At 38.2% G+C, this 22,565-nt stretch overlaps 1 protein-coding gene across 2 annotated transcripts in view; it reads right to left on the reverse strand.

The window, feature by feature from the left end:
• Positions 1–5,394: 5,394 nt before the first annotated feature.
• LOC102445284 (pituitary tumor-transforming gene 1 protein-interacting protein-like) overlaps positions 5,395–22,565 on the reverse strand; it is a 37,649-nt gene continuing 20,478 nt past the window's right edge. For both annotated transcript variants that reach the window (XM_075922399.2, XM_075922398.2), the window contains exons 6-7: positions 15,669–15,715; positions 5,395–5,826 (exon numbers count right to left, since the gene is read on the reverse strand). In XM_075922399.2, the coding sequence (XP_075778514.2) occupies positions 5,777–5,826; positions 15,669–15,715 (97 nt within the window). In that variant the 3' untranslated portion in view covers positions 5,395–5,776. The remainder of the gene's footprint in view (positions 5,827–15,668; positions 15,716–22,565) is intronic.

The raw sequence follows: 22,565 nt of genomic DNA on the forward strand, positions 1-22,565 counted from the left end.
ACGCTCTCTTCCACAAATACTTTAACGCAAAAACTCTTGCGTTAAAAGTATTTGCGTAAAATCTTGCCAATGTAGACGTAGCCAGAATGTAAAAGCAGGATTCAATGGTTCAAGGAGAAGAAGAAAAGAACAACCAATGAGGTGGGTGGGAGGGGAGAAGAGTCAGCTGTTAGATGATTTCTATTGTCTTGCTTTGTGGTGGATATTGCAGTAATGTGCTGTACTGTTTCTGGGTGGGAGAAGAGGATGCTAATCACATCTTGTCCAAACTGCACAAGGCTATGTCTAGACTGGCATAATTTTCTGCAAATGCTTAACGGAAAAGTTTTCCGTTAAAAGCATTTGCGGAAAAGAGCGTCTAGATTGGCACGGACGCTTCTCCGCAAAAGCACTTTTTGTGGAAAAGCGTCCGTGCCAATCTAGACGCGCTTTTGTGCAAAAAAGCCCTGACTGCCATTTTTGCAATCGGGGCTTTTTTGCGCAAAACAAATCTGAGCTGTCTACACTGGCCCTTTTGCACAAAAGGACTTTTGCCCAAATGGGAGCAGCATAGTATTTCCGCAAGAAGCACTGATTTCTTACATGAGATCGTCAGTGTTTTTGTGGAAATTCAAGTGGCCAGTGTAGACAGCTGGCAAGTTTTTCCGCAAAAGCAGGTGCTTTTGCGGAAAAACTTGCCAGTCTAGACACAGCCACAACAGTTTAAAGAGATGGTTTCATAACTTGCCCCTTCAAGGACACACACAATGTAGTCAACATCATTATCTGAGTGACTCAGTCTTTTTAACCCTCTACTCTTCCTCTCAGAGCACTTCACTCTAAATATCAGGTAATCGTGTCTGCTTTTCTTTAAAGGCCCTGCAGATCTCTTCAAAACCTATGGATTGGCTATACTGCCAATGTCTGGGTTTGAAAATCTATTAAACTTTCATTTAAGTCAAGTAAACCAACAAGATCTTAGCATTCAGTAACCTTACTCCATTAAGGACAACCTAATCTTAGAAGAGCCTGGCTGGCAATGCTTCTTCTCAGAACTAGAGTTTAGCTCTCCAAACTGCTGAGATCCTGTTCCCTCTTACAAAAACTGAGTACTCACGTATTTCTGTACAGGCAGTCTGGGTGGAACTTCTATCCAGAATTCCAAGTCTGTCTCTGTGTACCCAGCAGCATAAGTGCTTTTTGTCCCAGGGTGAAGTTTTGTTTTAACACTTACCCTGTGACTGCATCTCATTATGACATTTTCAAATCAGCATGGTTCCTTCTCCACAGAGGCTGCACAGGAAAGTAACTGGCTAATGCAAAATCTTATTTCAGACTTTTAGTTTCAATTACATGGAATTTAAGGTGAGGTTTTTAAATGTTTAAAGCTCTGATTTGGGAGATAGTTCCCTGAAGCTCTTCCTTCCCTCTCCCCATCCAAACCCCAGCCAATTTTGAAACAGGTGCAGTCCTTTTCTTTAAATATGCAGGCAGAGGCATGACAACATATTCATGGAGGAACTATTTCTCTTGCCTCCTCCCCAGCTAGGATCACAACTTTTAGGGCAAGCTGCACAATCCATCTTTTATTTCTTCTGCAGGCATTTAGGGAAGGTGATGTGGAAAGGAGCTGACAGCTAGGTGAAGGGATTGATAGTATGGTTTTATGATTACATTTTGCTTCTGCTAGTCTCGTGTTCTCTTGCTTTATTAGTTTTATTGTGTGCTATGAAAGTCCCTGTGAAGGAGACAAGCACTTCTACTGAAATAGTACTCTAAAGACTTAGATTTTCATATATCTCAAGTTAAATTATACTAAAGATTCCCAGCCCCTGATGTCCATTTCAGAAAAGCTTACATATTTTAAGAAGCAAAACAGCTAGTTCAAGTAAGCTGTTCTTGAACATTTTATCCAACCAAGCAATTCAAACAAACTTTGCTTATAGAAATACGGGTCGCTTTTCACATTTGTTTTCTTTCAACATATTCCTTATTGCTATTACACACAAGCTTTGTTTCCCCATCATGTTTGTCTTTTCTGTTTTCTAAGACTGACAATATTCCATGGGAGTGACAGAAAGCAGACTAACAGTGGAAAAAAAGTTAAGAGCAATGAATCGCATTTATTATTTCTGATAGTATTTTCCCTCAAAGCTTTGCCTGTTTTGCTGGAAATATATACTACCATTATAATTTTTATTTCTTAGTCTACCACTATTTAGTATAATTATCTACAAGACCAGATGGAAGACAGACAATTCTGCTGAACATTGTAATTCAACACAACACTTTGGTTTATGACCAAGTGCCAGATAGTTACAACAGCAGCTGTATAACAAGGAGTGAGGTGAAATAAACCCAATCATTCAGAATAGTCGCTGAAAAGGAAGGCTATAGTCACTCTCTCACCCACTACTCCCTCATCTAGGAAGGTTAATTTGGTGCTATTGATCTGTGTCTAAAATGCAAGGTGATGGCGGCTTAACGCTTAAGTGCATTTTGTTATAATGGGAGCATACACACATGCAATATATGCTACCCCATTTGACTCCGTAGAGCAGTTGCTCTGTGAAGAGGAAAGCCTCAGTGTTAAGCTGGAGTAAGAAGTCAAGGATTCAGACAGTTTGCTGGAGGGACTGAAAGTTTGTGGGAGAGCTGCTGAAAGAGTAATGGATGAAAACGGAGTGCAGATATCACTGGTGCAAGAGAGCTACTGTGCAGGCTTAAAACAAGCATGGAGATGCAACCACATAACATTCAGATATGCGAAGACACACATGTGCACTGCAGTTTGATCATTTAAACTTTTAGAGGTCAGTCACCCCCCAGTCTTTAACTTTTAAAGAGCAGCACATAGTATGTAAATAACTGTACCCCTTCCTCACCTTATTGTGAGGGTAAATTTTAAAAGAATCTGGTAGTATGATTCAATAAATTAATAAGAACTGTGTTAAAATATAATTAAAAACTGTTTATTTTACTTTTCTATATTTAGGCTGTTCATTAATTTTTCTTAGGAAATTAAATTAGCTCAGTCTCCATTATTTCTAATTCTGGTTATTTTAGAAGTTTAATGCTGCAAGGCATTTTTAAAAGAAATGAGTTTTTTTTAGTTTTTTATAAAACTAAATAGTACCTCTCTAGCTTTCGTCCTAATTTTGACAGTATCTGTTGAAGTAAGGGAAAAGAGAGATTGTGCAAATCTGTAGTAAAAATCATCAACAATGTAAACTCAGTTTATCAGACATAGGCGTGGTTACTCTGTTCCCTTTCAATTTGTTTATTTACGCTACCTTCATTGTGTTTGCTTTGTCCACAGAATGTGGGGGAAGGGAATCTCATTATTGAAAATGAACAAAGCAGACTAGCGCACACCTGAGCACTGACAAAGAAAGATGTTACATTACATCTGTCTAATGCTATTTCACTCAATTACTTGGAGTGAAATTAAAATTCAAGGACTGTCAACCTTCAGTCTAAAGATAAAACCAGCATTTTTCATATAATATAGAACACCGAAATAAAAAATAGCGCACACACTGCTAAAATACTGAGTTGTTTTGTATAACAGAGTCTTTCCCAAAACAGTAATAGGGAAGTATTTTGAAAAGCTCTTTTTGTATTAGGTTTTTGAGATACCACAGTCTAATACTGTTCTTACTGAAGACAGCAGAAGTTTACCTTTGATTTCAATGGAAACAGGATTATATCTTGCTAAATCTTCAGTCTCAAATGTTAACACTTTACATATCTTTATGCTTCATTTACTGTTTCACACTGAAAAAGGTGCATATACAATATATGCTAAGAAATTGATTATACAGATTCCAGTATTTTCTTAATGCCTGTAATACTGGCAAAAGACCTACAAAACCAGTGTTTAAATGGAAAGATAACAGAGCTATTCTACTCTATATTTAAAACCATGTTAGCAAAAAATATTATTCCCATATGCTCAAAATATTTTGCTTCTTCACCCAATACAAATTCCTTAAGTCAGACTGACAGCTTTCCCCCTTTTGTTAGAGGTCATGACAGCTTTTCACACATCGTAGCAGGTGTAAAAAATGCTTTCTATTAAGTCACAAATGTCACTATTTGGGCTGAGAGTTGGCAGGCAGACCTCCATCATCTTTACAGAAGGCATCTCTTGGGAAAACCATCACCATGCTTTATTTCCACACTAGCAACTCACTCTTAGCACATGAGATTATTCTTCAGACATATGAATAGTATGTTGGACTTGAGAACAGTAGACAGCTGAAAAAGCAGTGCTCACTCCATTGTGCCTAGTTTCATGAGTTCCAAGCAAATAAAAGACATACCACTCCAGAATTACATAATGTCTTCAATTATACCAGGGATTAAAAAACTGGTAGTTGCTCATTTTTATAAAATATCTAATATGAGGAAAAATATTCTCAAAAGGAAAACCAAGGAATGAAAACAGAAGCTAGTGTGAGAGGAGTGACAATCTAATTACTAGCGAGAGTGTATGCAAGCAATTTGATACAGCACAGAATAACAATTCACCTGACCATACTAAAGCTATATCCGCTTTATACTGTATGCACATCGTGTTAGATTTTCTTTTAAATCAGAGGACCAGAAAAAGCAAAATTGAATTCCTTTTTCCTAACCAAACCTTGAATTTGATCATTTCCTTAAGATATTTTTTTAAATCTCAGAAGACCTCTCTAGGAACAAAAACAACGGATAGCTGAATTCAAGATGTTTAGAGTTCTCCTCTAGCAGGGTTGATTAAAACATAGAAAAGGCCTTCAGTGCTGTAAATGTATTCTGCAGAAGGTAGATACAGTAAATTCCAACTATGTAGAATTGGAAATTCACATTAAATATGAAAGAGGAAAAAATAATGAACCTTTGCATGCTGCATCATGTCAGCAAGTTATTTAAGATGCTCACTGAAAGCACTTATGTATGAAGAGAAACAAAATGAAAATCCACACCAACCCAGGAAAATGACAGAGCTCAATGCATTATGAAAATTTCCCACAAAAATGCTCAATGGTGAAAATTATGAAATTATGCCTGTTAAATGGATGCTATTTTGGCATTATACAGTATTTTTAATTTAGAAACTGTTCAGGGAAAAAAGTATTTTAAACAGCCTAATATTACCTCTCAAACTTTCTATACATATTCAGATTTTGCATGCATTTCAAATCAAGGACATATCCTGGTAATAAACTAACATTTCTACATCAGACTATGCTACTCAAAAATCCTATTTTGCATATTTAAAAACTTTACATATTAGTTTTATATTAAAGAATTTGTACACTAATTATTATTCATTGTAACACCAAGACCACATTAGTATCAGACACATCCTTTACTCTTGCCCCCATTTGCATACAACAGATTTAGAAAGAAAATCTTTATTCAGGAACATGCGAACAGAGGAATTAAATTTTATTTTTTGAGAGAGATAGGTGAGCTAAGATAATAGGTTCAAATACATGATTAGGAAGCTAACAATTTAAATCAGATTCCAAAAAAAAAAAACCTTAATAAAAGAGGAATGGTGACATTTCACAGTTAATGAGAGCCCAATTGGCAAACATTTCAAAAACCAAAGTATTCATAAAAATGTTAGTTCTAAAAGGTAAATATGCCAGATTTTAAAAATACATATTTTAGTAAATAACTGTGCACTTAATTTTACTGTCTGAAAACTTAAAAAAAAAAAAAAGACCACTGAAAAGCAAAATAAAAGTGCTCATTTATCCTGAAATCTTAGCGTTTGATGATGAGGCTCAGCAACTGTCTGTTTTCATTCGTTCTCAAATCTACTATAAGGATGATCAGAATCCTGAAGGAGACCTGGAGAAAAAAAATGACAGCATTTAGTATTATTTATATTACCATATCACATAGGAGACCTAGTTACAGACCAGGAATTGTGCTAGGTGCTGTACAAACGCAGAATTAAAAAAAAAAAGAATCTTAGTCTTAAAAAACAATGAATAGTCCTGTGGCACCTTACAGACTAACAAAACTATACAATATCATGAGCTTTCGTGGGTAAAACCCACTTCATTCGATGATGATCTTAAAGTATATAATACAACTACTCATATCTAGTAGGAAATAAGAAAAAGTGTTAAGCCATTTTATTTCTCAGCCAAAAGTCATGAATTTCACATGAAGAGTTAAGTTTAACATATAAGAGATAAAGATTTCTTTATAAAAGTCAACAAAGAGAAATAGTATTTTGCATTTGTGAAGGACATGGTACTAATTTGGCAATTCTTTATCAAAGACTAAGTGTGGAGATGGCTAAGCAGATGCAGTTTCAAAATGCTCTGCCAATAAATTCAACTTTGCTGTAAAAGGACTAGCCTTTCAAAAAGGTGGGAGGTCATCATGCTGGCTTAATTCTGTTTCACTCTTGAGCAAAAACCTGTCAAGTTCAATCAGTGATATGTAGTAACTCTGTGATACCAGCCAATGTCCTCTCAGCACAAATACAGATCAGCTGCAAACTCACTGAAACTTCTGGAGACAGGAATGAAGGTATCATCCAACCCAGGTCACACTGTGTGCATTCAAAGATTTTTCATAAAACCAGAATATGGCCACAAAGTACTGCAAAGACACTGAATTATACTGAATTAGTACCTGTGAACATCTTCTATAAAGCTTAATTCAGTAATAATCCTCATTCCATACAGAGGTATTCAACAAGACCTTGAGAAACTTACTAGATATTCACTAGCCAGAAGAGTACACTAAAGATAAAGGGGCCCAATGGCAGAACCTTGCTGTAAAGGAGCAAAAGGGCTTTTGCTATCTTTCATACTGGCTTTGGCAAGTGATGACTGGAAAAATCTGAAGCACTGCCTTTCTTAGCTGCTTTATCTTAGGCAAGTGTCAGGGAAATGGGGTTTTCACTACATTCCCCTCTTCATAACAGATAGTGCCACGGAAGGGGAAAAAAAAAGAAGATTGTACCATGCCCAACCTCCACATTGTCACCAGCAGATTCTAGGTAGAGAGAGTATGCATGCGTGTTTCAAGGTGTAGGTTCTGAGCCTTCACTTCTCTAGCTAAAGCACAAAAGCAAATGGGGTACTAGTCACAAGTACAGTTTAGGCACAGTCCAGTGACTAATGTATCAAATTGCCAGGCAAGACAGTATTAGTCAGTTTCTTGGGTTAAAAGCCAATACATTTTCAAGCCCTGGCAACAGAATGTTTGGTATTTCAGGAGGCTGAAATGTGATCAAAACAACACTTTCGGACTACTTGTTCCCTAATGCATGAAGGTAATTAATGTACATTAGTGAGGCAACATCCCTACAAGGAAGGGAGCCTCATTTATTTCCTTGACCACAAAACCTTTCAGCTACAATCAGATATGCAAATATTTACACTTTACAGATGTTTACATTGTAATAATATGGTTTATAGGCAGGGCTCGACAAATAATGCAATCTACTCGCTCGTGGCAAGTAGATTGCAACCTGGAAGAGCTGGGTTCAGGCGATCTGCGCATGTGCAGATCACGGGACAGCGCGGATGGCGAGCAGGGCTCGCCGTGGTTCGGCGATCCCTGTTTATAGGTGTTAGGACAATACAATAAATATAAAAATTGCTAGAATCATTGGCAAGATAATTCAAAGCTTTTAAAACCTAACAGTACAATGCAAAAAAATCTCTTATAAATGGTAGGAATGTATGAGATCTAATGAATTTGATATATATCCCTGTTATTAATGGATTAAATCTAGATTTTTTTTCCCCAATCTCTGTTAAACCCTGTATAAAACAAAGATCTTGTATACTTGTTGTATATAACTTATTTAATAGCTTTCTATCCTTAGACCAATATATGAAAATGCAAGTGATTGGGCAACAAAATGGCAAATTAAATTTAATGTTGATAAATGTAAAGTAATGCATATTGGAAAAAATAATCCCAATGATGGGGACTAATTTAGCTACAACTACTCAAGAGAGATTTTGGAGTCATTGTGGATAGTTCTCTGAAAACATCCACTCAGTGTGCAGTGGCAGTCAAAAAAGCAAAGAGAATGTTAGGAATCAGTAAAAAAAGGGATAGAGAAGAAGACAGAAAATACCTTATTGTCTCTATATAAAACCATGATATGCTCACTTCTTGAATACTGAGTATAGATGTGGTCACCTCATCTCAAAAAAAAGATATACTGGCATTGGAAAAGGTTCAGAAAAGGGCAACAAAAATTATAATGGGTTTGGAACGGGTCCCTTATGAAGAGAGATTAAAAGGACTTGGACTTTTCAGCTTAGAAAAGTGAAGTTTAAGGGGGGATATGATATGAAATCATGACTGGTGTGGAAAAAGTGAATAAGGTAAAGTTATTTACTTATTCCCACAATATAAGAACTAGGGGTCACCAAATAAAATCAATAGGCAGCAGGTTTAAAACAAATAAAAGAAAGTTTTTCTTCACTCAGAGCACAGTCAACCTGTGGAACTCCTTGCCAAAGGATGTAGTAAAGACTAGGACTTTAATAGGGTTCAAAAAAAGAGCTAGATAGATTCATGGAGGTTAGGTCCATCAATGGCTATTAACCAGGATGGGTAGGAATGGTGCCCCTAGCCTCTATTTGTCTGTAAATGGGTGACAGGAGAGTGATCACATGAGGATTATGTGATTATGTTGGGCTCCCTCCCTTTGGGGCATCTGGTATTGGCCACTGTCTGCAGACAGGATACTGGGCTAGACGGACCTTTGGTCTGACCCAGTATGGGGGTTCTTATGTTCTTATCTTACTATTTTAGATCAATTTATTTGACAGACATTTTCCATAAACAAATGGCAGATTTATCTTATTATACAATAATGTATATTCAGAATCTGGAGTAGACTTTCCATTAATTCATCAGGGTTAATCATCATCAATTTTGGCAGCCTGACAATGAATCAGTAAAATTTAAGATTGCCATATACATGCACACAATAATGTGCATGTCTTTATAAAATGAGTACGTCTTTTTTTACATCAGTAATCCCTCTGCAAGTTAATTCAGAAAATTTATTATATGCTAAACCTATCAGTAGAATAATCTGCACTGCTATATATCCTTTCCAATTACAAGCAGAAGAGTAAATTATAGCTATTATCATACCCTGATGCAAACGTGAAAAGGCTTCAATTAATGACATGTTGAATGTAGAGAGGTTGGCTTTTAAAAAAACCATTCTGTATGTATACCTATTGTAGGCAGTACCTATTTAATAAATAAATTAGCTAGCTTAATACAATATTTGGCTATATAAAGAGGTAACAATCCTAGACATGACCATTTATTTTACACCTTTCACCAAGTAGACTATAAATTCTCTTCACTGATTAGATTCCACATAGAATTTTGAGAACCTAAAGTTCTAAAGCCCTTTCTTATAGTGAAGAAAGAATCAGTGACAAAATGAACTTTGGGATGAAAGGGTCTTTCTGATGAAATAAAATCCTTTGAAGCCTTCATAAAAAAAAATCTTATGCTAATCAAAAGGGTTCCCATCTTGACTAGTTGCCCTAGCCAGTGGGAAACTGGATGTGACAATTGCTGCAACTAAAAATATGAGCTCTTATTTTTCTCCTGAAAGGAATATAGAATCTCTTTATTTCCTATATCTTGCATATCTCTCGGTGTTAAACTTTGCCTGGCAAAATCTTAGCATCTTTCTTTCATAAGATTAATTTAAAATATATAATTTACATGACAATTTTAAAAGCAGCATAGAATAATTATAATTACCACTGTTACTGCAGATGCTTGTTAGTGATATGTTTTAGTTTTATTAAATTATTAGTCTTAATATCATAGTGTAATTTCCATAAATTATTAATATTTTGTAACTAGTTTTAACTTGTTTTCATTTCAATACTTTTTATCCAAGAAGGATACTAAATCTTGGGGTAACTAAATATTTCAGATATAAACCTTCAGGTCCGTCAAGTGTGGCTATTACAGGTCACAAGCCCGCCTGATTTCAGGCAGAAATTTTAATTTCACAGCACCAAGCACAAAGGCTCCTGAAATGAGTGAAGAAGTTTCCCTTTACCTTAACCTCCTGGAGAGGAGGGATGCATAGCTGAAACAGCATGCCTTCCTTCCAATGAGAAATAATGTGTCACAAGATGGTAGGGATGTTATATTTAGTTTAATCAACTAACTGACTAGTTGATAGAATTTCCATTGACTAGTTGATAAGCAGGGGAGCCACAGTAGGGTTAGCTCCCAGCCCAGGGAGCTAATCCCAATGCGGCTCTGCCTTTTAAATGTGTTTAAACACAAAGCAGCTCTCTTTAGCTGCTTGCTTAGTGAGATGACCATGCCTCACTAAGACCATGCCTCACCATGCCTGCACGGGAGCTTTGAACTTCTGAGCAGAGTTCAGAAAACAGCTATGCAGTCGTGCAGCTAATAGGGAACTTAGCCTATGAGCATGACATTTACTAGGGATGTTAAAAAGCAGTTAATTAGGTAACCATTACAAGTCTTACAGGTTACATGCTGCAGGTTCTGCAGAGCTCGCAGCACAGCTGGCTCCCCAGGAGCAGGGGTGACAGCCAGTGTGCGCGCTGCGGGCTCTGCAGTATAAGCTTTATGTTGCAGAGCCTGCAGCACAAGGCAGCAGCCAGCTCCCACCTGATACCGTGCTCTTAGGGAGCTAGTGAGTGCTGGGAGCCTGCTTTTAAGCCAGCTTCCAGCCTTGCTCCCTGCTCCAGGAGCAGGCACGTAACCATTACAATAACCGATAAGCTCATGCTTAAACAGTTACCATGATGCATTCCTAAAATTTACCAAAATAATCAGTGAATTTAGTATGGATATATGTATATGCCTTGTTCTCAACCTCCCATCCTTTGTTTCTATTCATCCCACCCCTATGTGCCACACCTCACATCCCAACAATTTTGGTTTCTTCCTTTTTCTTATCGGAGAACGCAAACTGAAAAATCACTAGAAAAAGAGACCAAGGGACAGCATTAGGTAGCTTGTATTGGCTCTTAGCGGAAAAGGAGACTTGACATATGTAATGGATGAACACAAAGATCTGGGGAACCACCAGAGGATGGCCAAAACGGTAGGGATGGTGATAGGCCACAGTCAGCTGCCACGTCTTGGCTGTTGTGGCTCAAAGGTGGAAGGATCTAGAGCTAAAAGTCATCACATAGCTGAATTCAGCTAGAGCTCACTCACTGTCCTTTGATAGGCATAAGGGGCTTCTTTACTTTTGGTGATTTTCCTTCTGAGGTAGATGTGAAAAATCTAATTCTTGCTTTGGACTTTGAAGTTCCGAGTACACACCTGTTAGACAAGACTCCTGAAACTCATTTTAAAGGCTGACTCAGGTCACTTCTAAACTTGGTCATGAACAACAGGCTTGTAAAAAAGCAGATTGACTCATCTGTCTATTGTAGTTTATTCTGGCTTAATATTTTGCAATCAGTTTAATTTGTTAGTTGGTTTACTCAACTTTGCTTAAGTGTTCCTGGATATCTTAAGTTGTCAGAATTAAATATCTTTCTTCAAACATGATGAAAATACAAGGCCTCAACATATGGAAACTGGCAAGACAAATGTAAATGTCCTACTAGCTTAGCTGTCTCACTAGTATTCACTGCTGTTATGTGTTGGGTTAATGTGTTATATTGGTATCCTAGTCAGCCAGAATGAATCCTAACCTTTCACAAATGCAATGATCTATACTTCAAATAGTGTGTACACCAGACCTGGGCAAAATACGGCCCGCAGGCCGTATCTGGCCTGCCAAGCCACTGGATCTGGCCCACGGATGCTGTGGGGAGCCCCAGGTAAGATCCCCGCTTGCCTCGCCCCACCTGCGCACCACTCAGAAAAGGTGGCTTTGGGGGTTTTTTTCTTTAAAAACTGAGAGTCCAGAAGGGAGGGGAGGAAGTTTTAGGAGCTGCTCCTGCCCCCAGCACAATCCCACTGCCCGGTTTCTGGCCAGAAACTAGCCAGTGGGAGCTTCCTGTTTCAACAACAAACAGACATGAAGTACAAGGGGCTCCAGAGCACATGGCTACAGCGTGTGCAGGGGCGGATCAGACAGAGAGGCTGCTGGCTGGTAAGTCTCCTGGCAGAGCCTACCTCTGGCACCCCTGTCCCTCCCTTCCTCACCCTTCTGCCCCCCACCTCCACATACCCAAATCCTCTGCCCCCCTCCTGCACCCATATCCTCTCCCAGATCCGGCACCCCAATCTCCTGCCCCAGATTACAGTCCCCTCCTGCCCTAGCTCATAACCCAAATCTCTGCACCCCCTTCTGTACTTCAATTCCCTGCCCTAGGTCACAATTCAACTCCCTCTAGCCCAGTCCGGTGCCCCAGGTCACAATGGCCTCCTTCACCCAAACTCCCTCCTGCACCTAACCTCCATCCCAGACCCCGCACCTCCTCCATTGATATCATGGAAGAGTGCAGCCCTCAATCACTTTTCAAAATCTTGAAGTATCCCCCACCCCATCAAAAATTTTTGTCCACCCCTGGTGTACACACTGAAAACTAATTGTACTAGATTGGATGTGGGGCTTGCTATATAGTTCCCCGTCTTCTTTTTTTAGTCTAGGCACACTTTTCTCATTCATTCAACACAAAAAATAGTCAATTGGCTCTCAACTCCTGAATTACAAGCTAATAAAGTAAGTATTACAACATTTATAAAACCAGAGGACTTAGAAGTGATTCAAATGTTTTGCATTCAGATCACTAAACCCATGTAGGCCAGTATAGCTATTTACTGCAATAAACTTTTAAAACATAAATGCCTTATGTAAAATCAAAGCACAGAAGTAGGATTATGGAGCATTAGAATGACTATCAAATGTCTTTGCAGAATTTAAGAGGAAACAAGGAACATGGGATCCCAAATCATGAAGAGAAATTACTGTGTGTAACTGAGGACAAAGGACATTCTTTATTACCTTGGAGAGGTAGGATCCTTCCATTATAACCAAGCAAAAATCCAAAAGTACAGACAGTAAAGCAGCATCTTACTAATGCTATATTAAATGTGTAATTATTGCCTCCATATTAGCTGTTAAATCATAGTTTCATTGTATGCAATACAAGCGGAGAAATACTCTACATTCTATTTTAAAGGTTGTTAAACCATCAACATATAATTTGAATAATCATACTTCATTCGTATACGTGAGCAAATTAAAAAGAGTGACAAATTTTGCAACAAAAACAATTCAAAATGAGTATTCCCCATTACTAAAGCTCTATTGCTTCCAGTGCTCCCAAAGGACTATGGCTGAAGTGAACGACACCTGCAATGCATTATAAATGTGTAATTACCATTTAAATGGGCTAAGAAAAGCTGGTGGGTAAAATGGAAAAAGGCATTCCCTTAAAGCCAACCAAGGGCTGACATTTCAGGCATGATCATCTTAATTTACAGAGTCAGGTTAACAAAGCCATTGTCATTCTGCCACTCATCTTAGCCTACTTAACAGTGAATCCCCTCTGTAATGTGTAAGAGGCAGCAAAAATAATCTAGTGTCGCCATAATTTTCTGCAGCAATTTTTATGGGACTGTATTTATTAGACAGCTAAAAATGAAGACAGATGTAGAAGATTCAAGGTTGTGCTGAAGACCTGTCTTATGTCGCGTGTAATTATTTTTATAACCACATTTTAAAATGAGAATTAGTAATTCAAAGATGAGAATCAGCATTTGTACTTTTAGTGTACTGAACTATTCTGGATTTGTTTATTTCAAAATAAAGAGTTTCATGTAGGAGTCATTTCATGTTACTTAAGGATTTCAAGAAATTGAATAGAACATTTCTCCTTTCAATCACGTCCTCTTCAACCACACATATCTTCATAATCCAGGTTGGTGCCTCTTTTGAGCAAGTCATTAATTATGAGAAATTGCATATGGTTTGATAACATAAGTTAGTGTTGTCTGAAGATGAACAGATGAAACTTACCTTGCAAATAAATCAATTTTACAAAAAGGTTAATTTTGAAGTTTCCAAATTGAATTGTTAATCTATTGTGTGACAATAGTTAAAGTATGCAAAAAAAAGCATATATCTAATGATTTTATTAGAAGTCAAGGTTTACACTTGCACACTGAGGGCTGAAATGTGCTCCCACCGAAGTCAATGACAGAGCTATTGACTTCAGAGGGAGCAGGGTGACACATTGACACGCAAGTGAGCTTGGTAGATTTATAGCCAGAATACAAATGATTATAAGGCTCAATCCTGCAAGGCACTAAGCATTCTGACAAGACCTAGCAAAGTATTTAAGCAAATGCTCAACTTCAAGCACTTGAGTAGTTCCACTGACTTCAGTGCAGAGTGTTTTATTGGCTATAATAGGAAGCTAAGTATCCCCACAGGATTTAACCCATCAAGTGTGCAAAATAAAGCACCAAGAAGTTAGAAGGGAGGAGTTGATCTTAAAACAAAATGCACTGATATAAATCTTTTTATACCCCTCCCCCATGTAATTCAAACAAATATTTTAAAACTGAACAGAAATTTGAAGGCCAAGATTAGTCATGTTATACATCATTACATACACTTAATATCTGCATAGTTTCTATAACAATCTTCCCTCCTTCTACTCTTGAGGTTCTCTAAGCAGCCCAGTTATTGCAAGCTTCCTTTATTTCCATGAAATTCCTTTTAGTGCTCATCTAAAACACTCCTGCATCAGCCAGTGGACTTGTTGCAGAATAATGAAGACATTCCCATCCCTTGCCAATCAATTAAACAAGAAACTTGGAAATTAAAATGGCTGGTCAGAGGTCTAAATACAAAATAATTATTTTTGACACTGGTGTAATTAACATTATAAAAAACACAATACAGGTTGGTCCTCTCTAATCCAGCACCCTCGGGACCTGACCAGCGCTGAACCAGAAAATGTGCCAGACCACAGGAGGTCAATACTGTCTAGCAGCATAACCAACACTTCCACAGCTTGCTCGGCTCTTAGAAGACATTTAGGGGTAAATTAGAGCTAAATAACAGAAAAGAACACTGAGAGCCAGGACTGGTGGCTGTGAACAAACTTGATGGGACTTCAAGACCTTGGCCACACCCATGGTAAGTGGACATGCAGCTAACTAAAATCATGCCGGATCTCGGATATTGCCAGATCAGAGAGTGCCAAACTAGAGAGGTTCAACTTGTAAATCTTTTTATTGTATATATTTGGATACATTGCACCAGCAGCCTGATGAACAAATAAAAAGTGAAAAGGGCTAAGACTGAATGCTCTGAATAATGAAGTCTTTTAATAAGAAGCACAACACAGGCAACGGTAGTGCAAAACTCCCTCATACTTCACTACTGTGCCACAAATCTATTTTAGAGCAACTGCAGAAATGAACATACCTCAGGCTCCAAAATCTCCATTTAATCCTTGTTTTCCTGCTGTGAATGCTAATAAGGATTCTAATTATCACTCCATATGAAACTGGACTAAGGCCAGCCAGTCTATTTTACTTAAGCCACTGAACAGTCAAATGGTAGTGACTTTTCAACCACTATTAACCTACACTAAAGATCCTGAGGTGAAAGGCTCCATATCCATTACCAATATGATGGAATACACCTATTTAGAGAGTGAGCAGAGAGAAGAGGAGAATTTATTCAGATATTCTAGTAAGATTAGCATACATACCATATTTCTTGCGTATCTCATCATGTTTCATTTTTCTTTCATGTTTCCTGCAAAGATTATTAATAAATATCAGGAAAATGTTTATATTTTAGATTGTTTCAAGATATTTTATAAGCAAGATGTAACAAACAATTACATTTGAGTATTAGGACCAGTATTTTTTGTTTTGTTTTTAAGAACACTGCAATCATTAGAATATTCTTATTTCTAAAGCTTACAACTCCAAAGTTCTAAAACTCACTATCATTCCCCATTAACAAATCAAGCCACCAATTAGGATCATACCGACAAGCAAGGAAACTGAAAACACACTGCCTTAATTACATCCAGGGAACATCTCATAAATGTCACTATGCTGCCCAGCAGGGAATGTAGTTGCAAAATTCGTATCATACTACATCCCACAAAATGCCAATTCAACATCACAAATCAACAAGAAGAAATTTTACGTTAGCAGGTCTTTACTAGTCTTGTGAATCTGATGCTGGTACCATCATACTATTGCTAATCTTTCTCCTGTAGTAATATTTGTACAGGAGAGCAGGGTTTATTAACAGTGCACACACATACATGGGGTTGATAAGTGTGCTGCCAGAACTGTTTCTTGTACTCAGTATCATTACTGAGCTGAGCACTGGAATCTGCAATTGCAGACATTACCTCAAAGTTCGAACTAAGTCAATATATAATTTCTTAAGCTTCAAGGAGAGATATTTACATAGAGGAAAATATAGCTAAAAGACAAGGCAGGCTGGCCTGTGGGTAAAAATGAACTGGGAATAAGTAGATCAGGAGTTTATTCCTGGTCTCTATCTATGCCTGCTTATATGACAAGCCAAACCTCTGTTCATCTTCCCATATACAAGACAGAACGTATCAGCTCTCCTATCTTCTACCGCTTGTGTCCCAGCAATGTTTTGAGGCTACCTTTATTAATGTTTGTTTGGCACATTAAGATGTCTTCACATAATGTCTTAGTTAAAAAAAACAATAGAGAGTGTAAAAAAAATTGAGACCTGCTAAAACTATTACATCATCAGAGGTAGCGCTGGTGGTAAAATCGCTAGTTAATGTTGCCTATCAGCTTCAATTATAAGACCCTGTTTTCAGCTGTCAATAACATTAGCACTCTAACAATTCAAGCTGAGATTTTGCATGCCACCAGTCTGTCTCAGGCTGATTTTTCTGGGGTAGGGAATGGAAAAAGACTGGGGGAGGAAGGAGTTTTGGTGGAAATAATGTTGCCATGTCTAAGAACAAATTTAGGGGAAATATAAATTATTTTGCCATTCTTAAAATAATCTAACAACTGTTTTACTAAAAAGCTCACTTTGGAGCTGAGACTAAAAATTTGGTAAAGGGGAGCTGTCCTACCTCCAGGTGTGAACTTTTTTTTACTATTCCTTCCACAGTCTACCCAAACTGTTCACACATGCTCTGTAAGGCTTATTGCAGCTTGACAAATCCCCCAAAGAGTATATCAGCACTGAGCAAACTCTACAATAAAGTTCCTTTGTGCCAACCAGACTGCATGTGTACCACTGCCAAGAGCAACCCGATAAGCTCTCCCCCAGAACCACAGGGCTGAGCTAGACTTTCCCTGCAACTTCTCTTTCCAGAAGCACCAAGCACTGGAACTCAAAACAGAAAGACTGACTGATTTGACTGCTGGGGCCCAGGCAACAAGGAAAAGTAGTTAGTATAACAGGAATGCAGAAGCATGAGAAGGTCGGGGAGAGGGAAAAGAATCACAGAATACTAGGACTGGAAGGGACCTCAAGAGGTCATTGAGTCCAGTCCCCTGCCCTCATGGCAGGACCAAATACTGTCTAGACCATCCCTGATAGACATTTATCTAACCTACTCTTAAATATCTCCAGAGATGAAGAGTACGTCTAGACTACATGTCTGTGTCGCCAGAGGCATGTAGATTAGGCTACCAGACATAGGAAAATGAAGCGGCGATTTAAATAATCGCCGCTTCATTTAAATTTACATGGCTGCTGCGCTGAGCCGACAAACAGCTGATCAGCTGTTTGTCGGCTCAGCGCGGTAGTCTGGACGCGCGGGTGTCGACATCAAAGGCATTTGTCGACCACCCAGGTATACCTCATCCCAGGAGGCATACCTGGGTGATCGACAAATGCCTTTGATGTCGGCACCCGCGCGTCCAGACTACCGCGCTGAGCCAACAGCTGATCAGCTGTTTGTCGGCTCAGCGCAGCAGCCATGTAAATTTAAATGAAGCGGTGATTATTTAAATCGCCGCTTCATTTTCCTATGTCTGGTAGCCTAATCTACATGCCTCTGGCGACAGAGGCATGTAGTCTAGAGGTACCCGAAGATTCCACAACCTCCCTGGGCAATTTATTCCAGTGTTTGATTACCCTGACAGTTAGGAACTTTTTCCTAATGTCCAACCTAAACCTCTCTTGCTGCAGTTTAAGCCCATTGCTTCTTGTTCTATCCCCAGAGGCCAAGATGAACAAGTTTTCTCCCTCCTCCTTATGACACCCTTTTAGATATCTGACAAGTGCTATCATGTCCCCCCCTCAATCTTCTCTTCTCTAAACTAAACAAACCCAATTCGTTCAGCCTTCCCTCATAGGTCATGTTCTCTAGACCTTTAAGCATAGAAGTAACCAGGAGGGATGAGGTGGGGAACAGGATCTGTAATCCCTAGAACATACATTGCTCCGGAACCTGGAAGTGAAACCAGGAATCCTGAGTCTCCACATTTCTCTACAGTCAGCAAATATCTGTAAAATCACTGGCAAAATGTTTTGCCACTCTATATTGAGTAGTCCACATAGATGACAGAGAGCCACTTTCCGCTCCCAGCTAAAACATTAATTCAAGTTGTAGAAAGCTGGTGATGACCTAGATTGACTCCTTCCGCCCCATCATGCCGTGTGAATATTTTTTCCAGTTTGCTCTTTTTAAAAAATGTAATAAATTACTTTAAAAGCCACATTAAAAATGGTTGCCTGGGCAACCTTATTTCCTCTTGATGAATATTCATTATGCTATAGGGTTTAATTATATAATCGCATACTAATTTTTTCTACAAAATTCCTGCCTCATTCATTGCATAGGACAGCCAGTGCCTAGGGAATGAAACAGTGAATGACACTGTTGTATGTTGGAACTCTACATCGTTTGCTGTGCATACTTAAAGCTGTGCAGCAAATGAAACCAGGGATTGCAAGAAGAGGAAAGGTCAATCACATGAAAACAGCTGAATACTACTCGTGCAATCTGGATTTTATCTGCTTCTGCCAGAGTTCTATGTAATACTTGGCAAGTCACAAACTAAACTTTTCACCCATGGTCACAAATTGTATCTTCTTAATTTTCTGAGTGTTCACCTCTAGACATTTGGGACACAATATGCAGAATGCTGAGCACTTCGCTCTGCTCTGAACATATAAAGCATTATAAAATGCTGAATACTCTAGAGAAAATAAGGCCCATGGCATCTCAAATTGAACATCCATATTGCTAGACACTTGACTTTAATCTCCCTGTGCTAAGAATCCCCATTTCCCATCTGCAAAATAGATAATCACCTTACCTCAGAAGGGCATTAGGGCAGTATGAAGCACTGTCTTTAAAAAGCCCACAAATAAATTACTACAGGTTGAACCTCTGTAGTCCAGCAACATCTGTGGTTCAGCATGAGTTTTAGTTAGCCACATGTCCACTTATCATAGGTGTGGCCATGTTTCTCGCAGTCCCATAAACTTTTATAGCCACCAGTTCTGGCTCTCAGTGCCCTCGGCAACTGCATCCCCCAGAGCCTAGCAGTGGGGCCACACACACCCACACCCTCTCCCCCAAGAGTTCAGCCACAGGCTCAGCTCCATGCAGCTTCAATACTGTCCTGCTGGGGGTCACGGTGTGAACTAGGGACATAAAGGTTTAACCAGTCACCCAGTAAGCATGACCCTTGCTGGGAGTTGCCTACCTGGTGAGCAGTTAACCAGCAGCCCAGCCAGGCTGGGGCAGCCAAGGCCCACCTCCAAACAGTCCCCCGCTCCCCTCCATGCTGGGCTGCTTTAGGGTGAATAAAAATCAATGATTTAAAAAAAAAAATTTATTTAAATCTGATTTTGATAAAAATTCTTTTAGAGGAAAAAGCCTACCTAAAGATAGCTTTACTTAAGATACATTATAGCTCAAAAAATAGCTCATCATGGAATAGGGTTTATAAATTCTAATTCTATAGTATGAGACAATATACTCACGGAATGTTTAAGGAAAGTTCTGTAAGTGACTTCCAATAGTTCATGGAATAGATTTAGATTAATTCTTCTGTCTAGCCACTGGGATTCAGTGCTCAATCTAGAAGATACTAGAGATGCTTAGTTTTGCAGTTCTCAAACGCTGGATTTAGGTCTCCAGAGATAACATGCTGGTTAACAGCAAAAGTGTTTTTAAATAAATATATAGAACTCTATTGTCTCTCTGCAAAATTGTGTACACAGAGTCAATAATCCCTTATCTTCCTCTAAAACTGCAAAGTTTCAAAAAAGTTCAATGAACAGAAGATTATTGAGGACAGAATAGACCTGGACATGGAGAAGAAGTCTGGAGATAAATTTGAGAAGGGAAGGACAGGCAGTAGAAACAAAAGTGAAACTGAGCAGTACGTTCCAGAAGTCTTGAGGTCTTTCTGAGTGTAGCCTTCTCTGATTTGAGATCTACCATACCAGTCTCTCACTAGGAGAGAAAAGCTATAATTGCAACATGCCATAAAAGAAAGCCAGTTTGGGAATATTTTAAGTCCCTCTATCTGTGGGTAAAACAGGCATGTGAGAAAAATGCAAACAATGCAACAAAGAAATGCAAGGCCTGGTTGCATAAATGAAACAACAACATGAGAAGTGTTCCTTCTAAGAAGGAAGCTGTGTTGAAGAGGATGAAAGCAACATGTATGAACATGCAGGGTCTTCAGGATGGTAAATTTTTTTATTCCATACTTCTTTCATAAGGACTGCCTGTCTTCCTTCAGGACTATTCTTGAATTTTTATGTTTGATACAAAAATATAGTTGTTACTCTATGGTACTATCATTTTTATGCAGTTGTAAATAGCTGAAATAGGCAGATCTTTCTTTTACAATTTTCACCTTTAAAGTAGTAGAGTGTCAATGAATGGAATGAATAATACTAAATGAGCTGTACTGTAATAACAACTGCATTGACTTATTTTGTTGAGGAGAATCCATCCTCAACATACAGGATTCTGAAGACTATCCACCTTCAAGATCATCATCATTTTCTATAGTTTCAGAGTTATCGGACAATGATAGTGTTTCAGTATGTCACACTGCCACAGTATATTACTTGTAGCAAAAAAATCTCCATCATACAGAAACAGCCATAGATAAGTTTGTGATAGGAACCAGCAGATTACAAAAAGAGGTAATTGATGAAAAAATATCTCAGTTTGTTTATGCAACAAACTCTCCTTTCCATAGGACTGAGAACCCACACTTTATTAACATGGTTTAGTCATTAAGACCTGGGATACCATCCATTCAACAGAGCTGATGTCGAAGGCAAACTGTTGGATAAAGTGTAAGAAAGAGAAATTGAGCAGTGTGCAAAAACTCCATAGAGGGTAAAATTGTTAACCTGAGTCTTGATGGTTGGAGCCAACTCCAGAACGATCTATGCTAGTGTGACAACGAAAGAAGGCAATGTCTTTCTTATAGAAACAACTGATACATCAGGAAATGCACACACACTACAATACTTACAAGAAGTAGCAGTAAAAGCTATACAAATTCAAATGTCTAATACATAGCTTGGTCACAGGCAATGCTGCAAATGTATCCAAGATTAGAAGAAATTTAGGAGAGAGTCCCAAGCTAACAACATACAGTTGCAGTGCTAATTTGATGCACCTCCTAGCCAAAGACTTCCAGAAATGAAGACTAATGTTGCTGAAATTGCTAAATACTTCCATAACAATCACTTTGAGGCAGCTGCTCTGAAAAGAGTGGGAGGAACCAAGCTAACTCTCCCACAAGATGGGTGATGGAAATTGGTAGTGGACTATTTTGAGTACTATACCAATAAGTGACCTAGTCTGAAGACAATTCATGAACAAAATCGTGAAAAACTGCCAAAGAAGAGGAGTTGTCTATGACACAGGCATCCAGCAATCATCCCTCCAGAATGCCAACTACAGTATAATAGATTTCAGTGCTAAGGGTGAACTATTCAAAAAAATATTTTTTGCTGATGATGTTTTAAAGAAAGTCATTCCAGTGAACTGGTGGAAGTCACTTAAGCAACTTGGATTCAGAGACAGTTTGAAGTGATAATCTCACTTAACAGCAGTAAGCTCTTTCTATACCAACAGAAGATTTTCTTCTTTTGGACTAAAATCATTCCAAACTGAAATAGTCTGGGACCTGAAAAAAAGCAGCAAAGCTTGTTTTTCTTTTCCAGATTGTGAACAAACAGGAAAATGAAGGTAAGATGACTGAGTTAGCCAATATTTTAAGTTTTTCATGTTGACCTGGCTGACGAAATCTATTTAATTTGTTTAAAAAATATTTCATTTAACTGTTTTAGTTAACCACAATTTTAACAAAAATAAACCTGATTTTAAAAAACTTGAATGGTTAACTAAATTTGAAAATTGATATGCTTGTTTTGTTAAAATATTATATTTACTGTTAAAGAAAAATGCAGAGTATATAATGTTGTTTTAATTAAATTAAACAATTTAATTGTCTGTCTGGTGATGTTCTCCTTCTAATACAGCATGGCAAGAAAATCCTCCAAATATGAATGATTAACCTGTTCAGCTGGAGACAGTTCACCTCTCAATGACTTCATAAATATTTGCTTCAATTAACTTTGGTATATGAAATAACCAAAC

Source organism: Pelodiscus sinensis, chromosome 2 (assembly GCF_052426305.1).
Source record: "Pelodiscus sinensis isolate ZL-2025 chromosome 2, ASM5242630v1, whole genome shotgun sequence".
Taxonomy (NCBI): Eukaryota; Metazoa; Chordata; order Testudines; family Trionychidae; genus Pelodiscus; species Pelodiscus sinensis.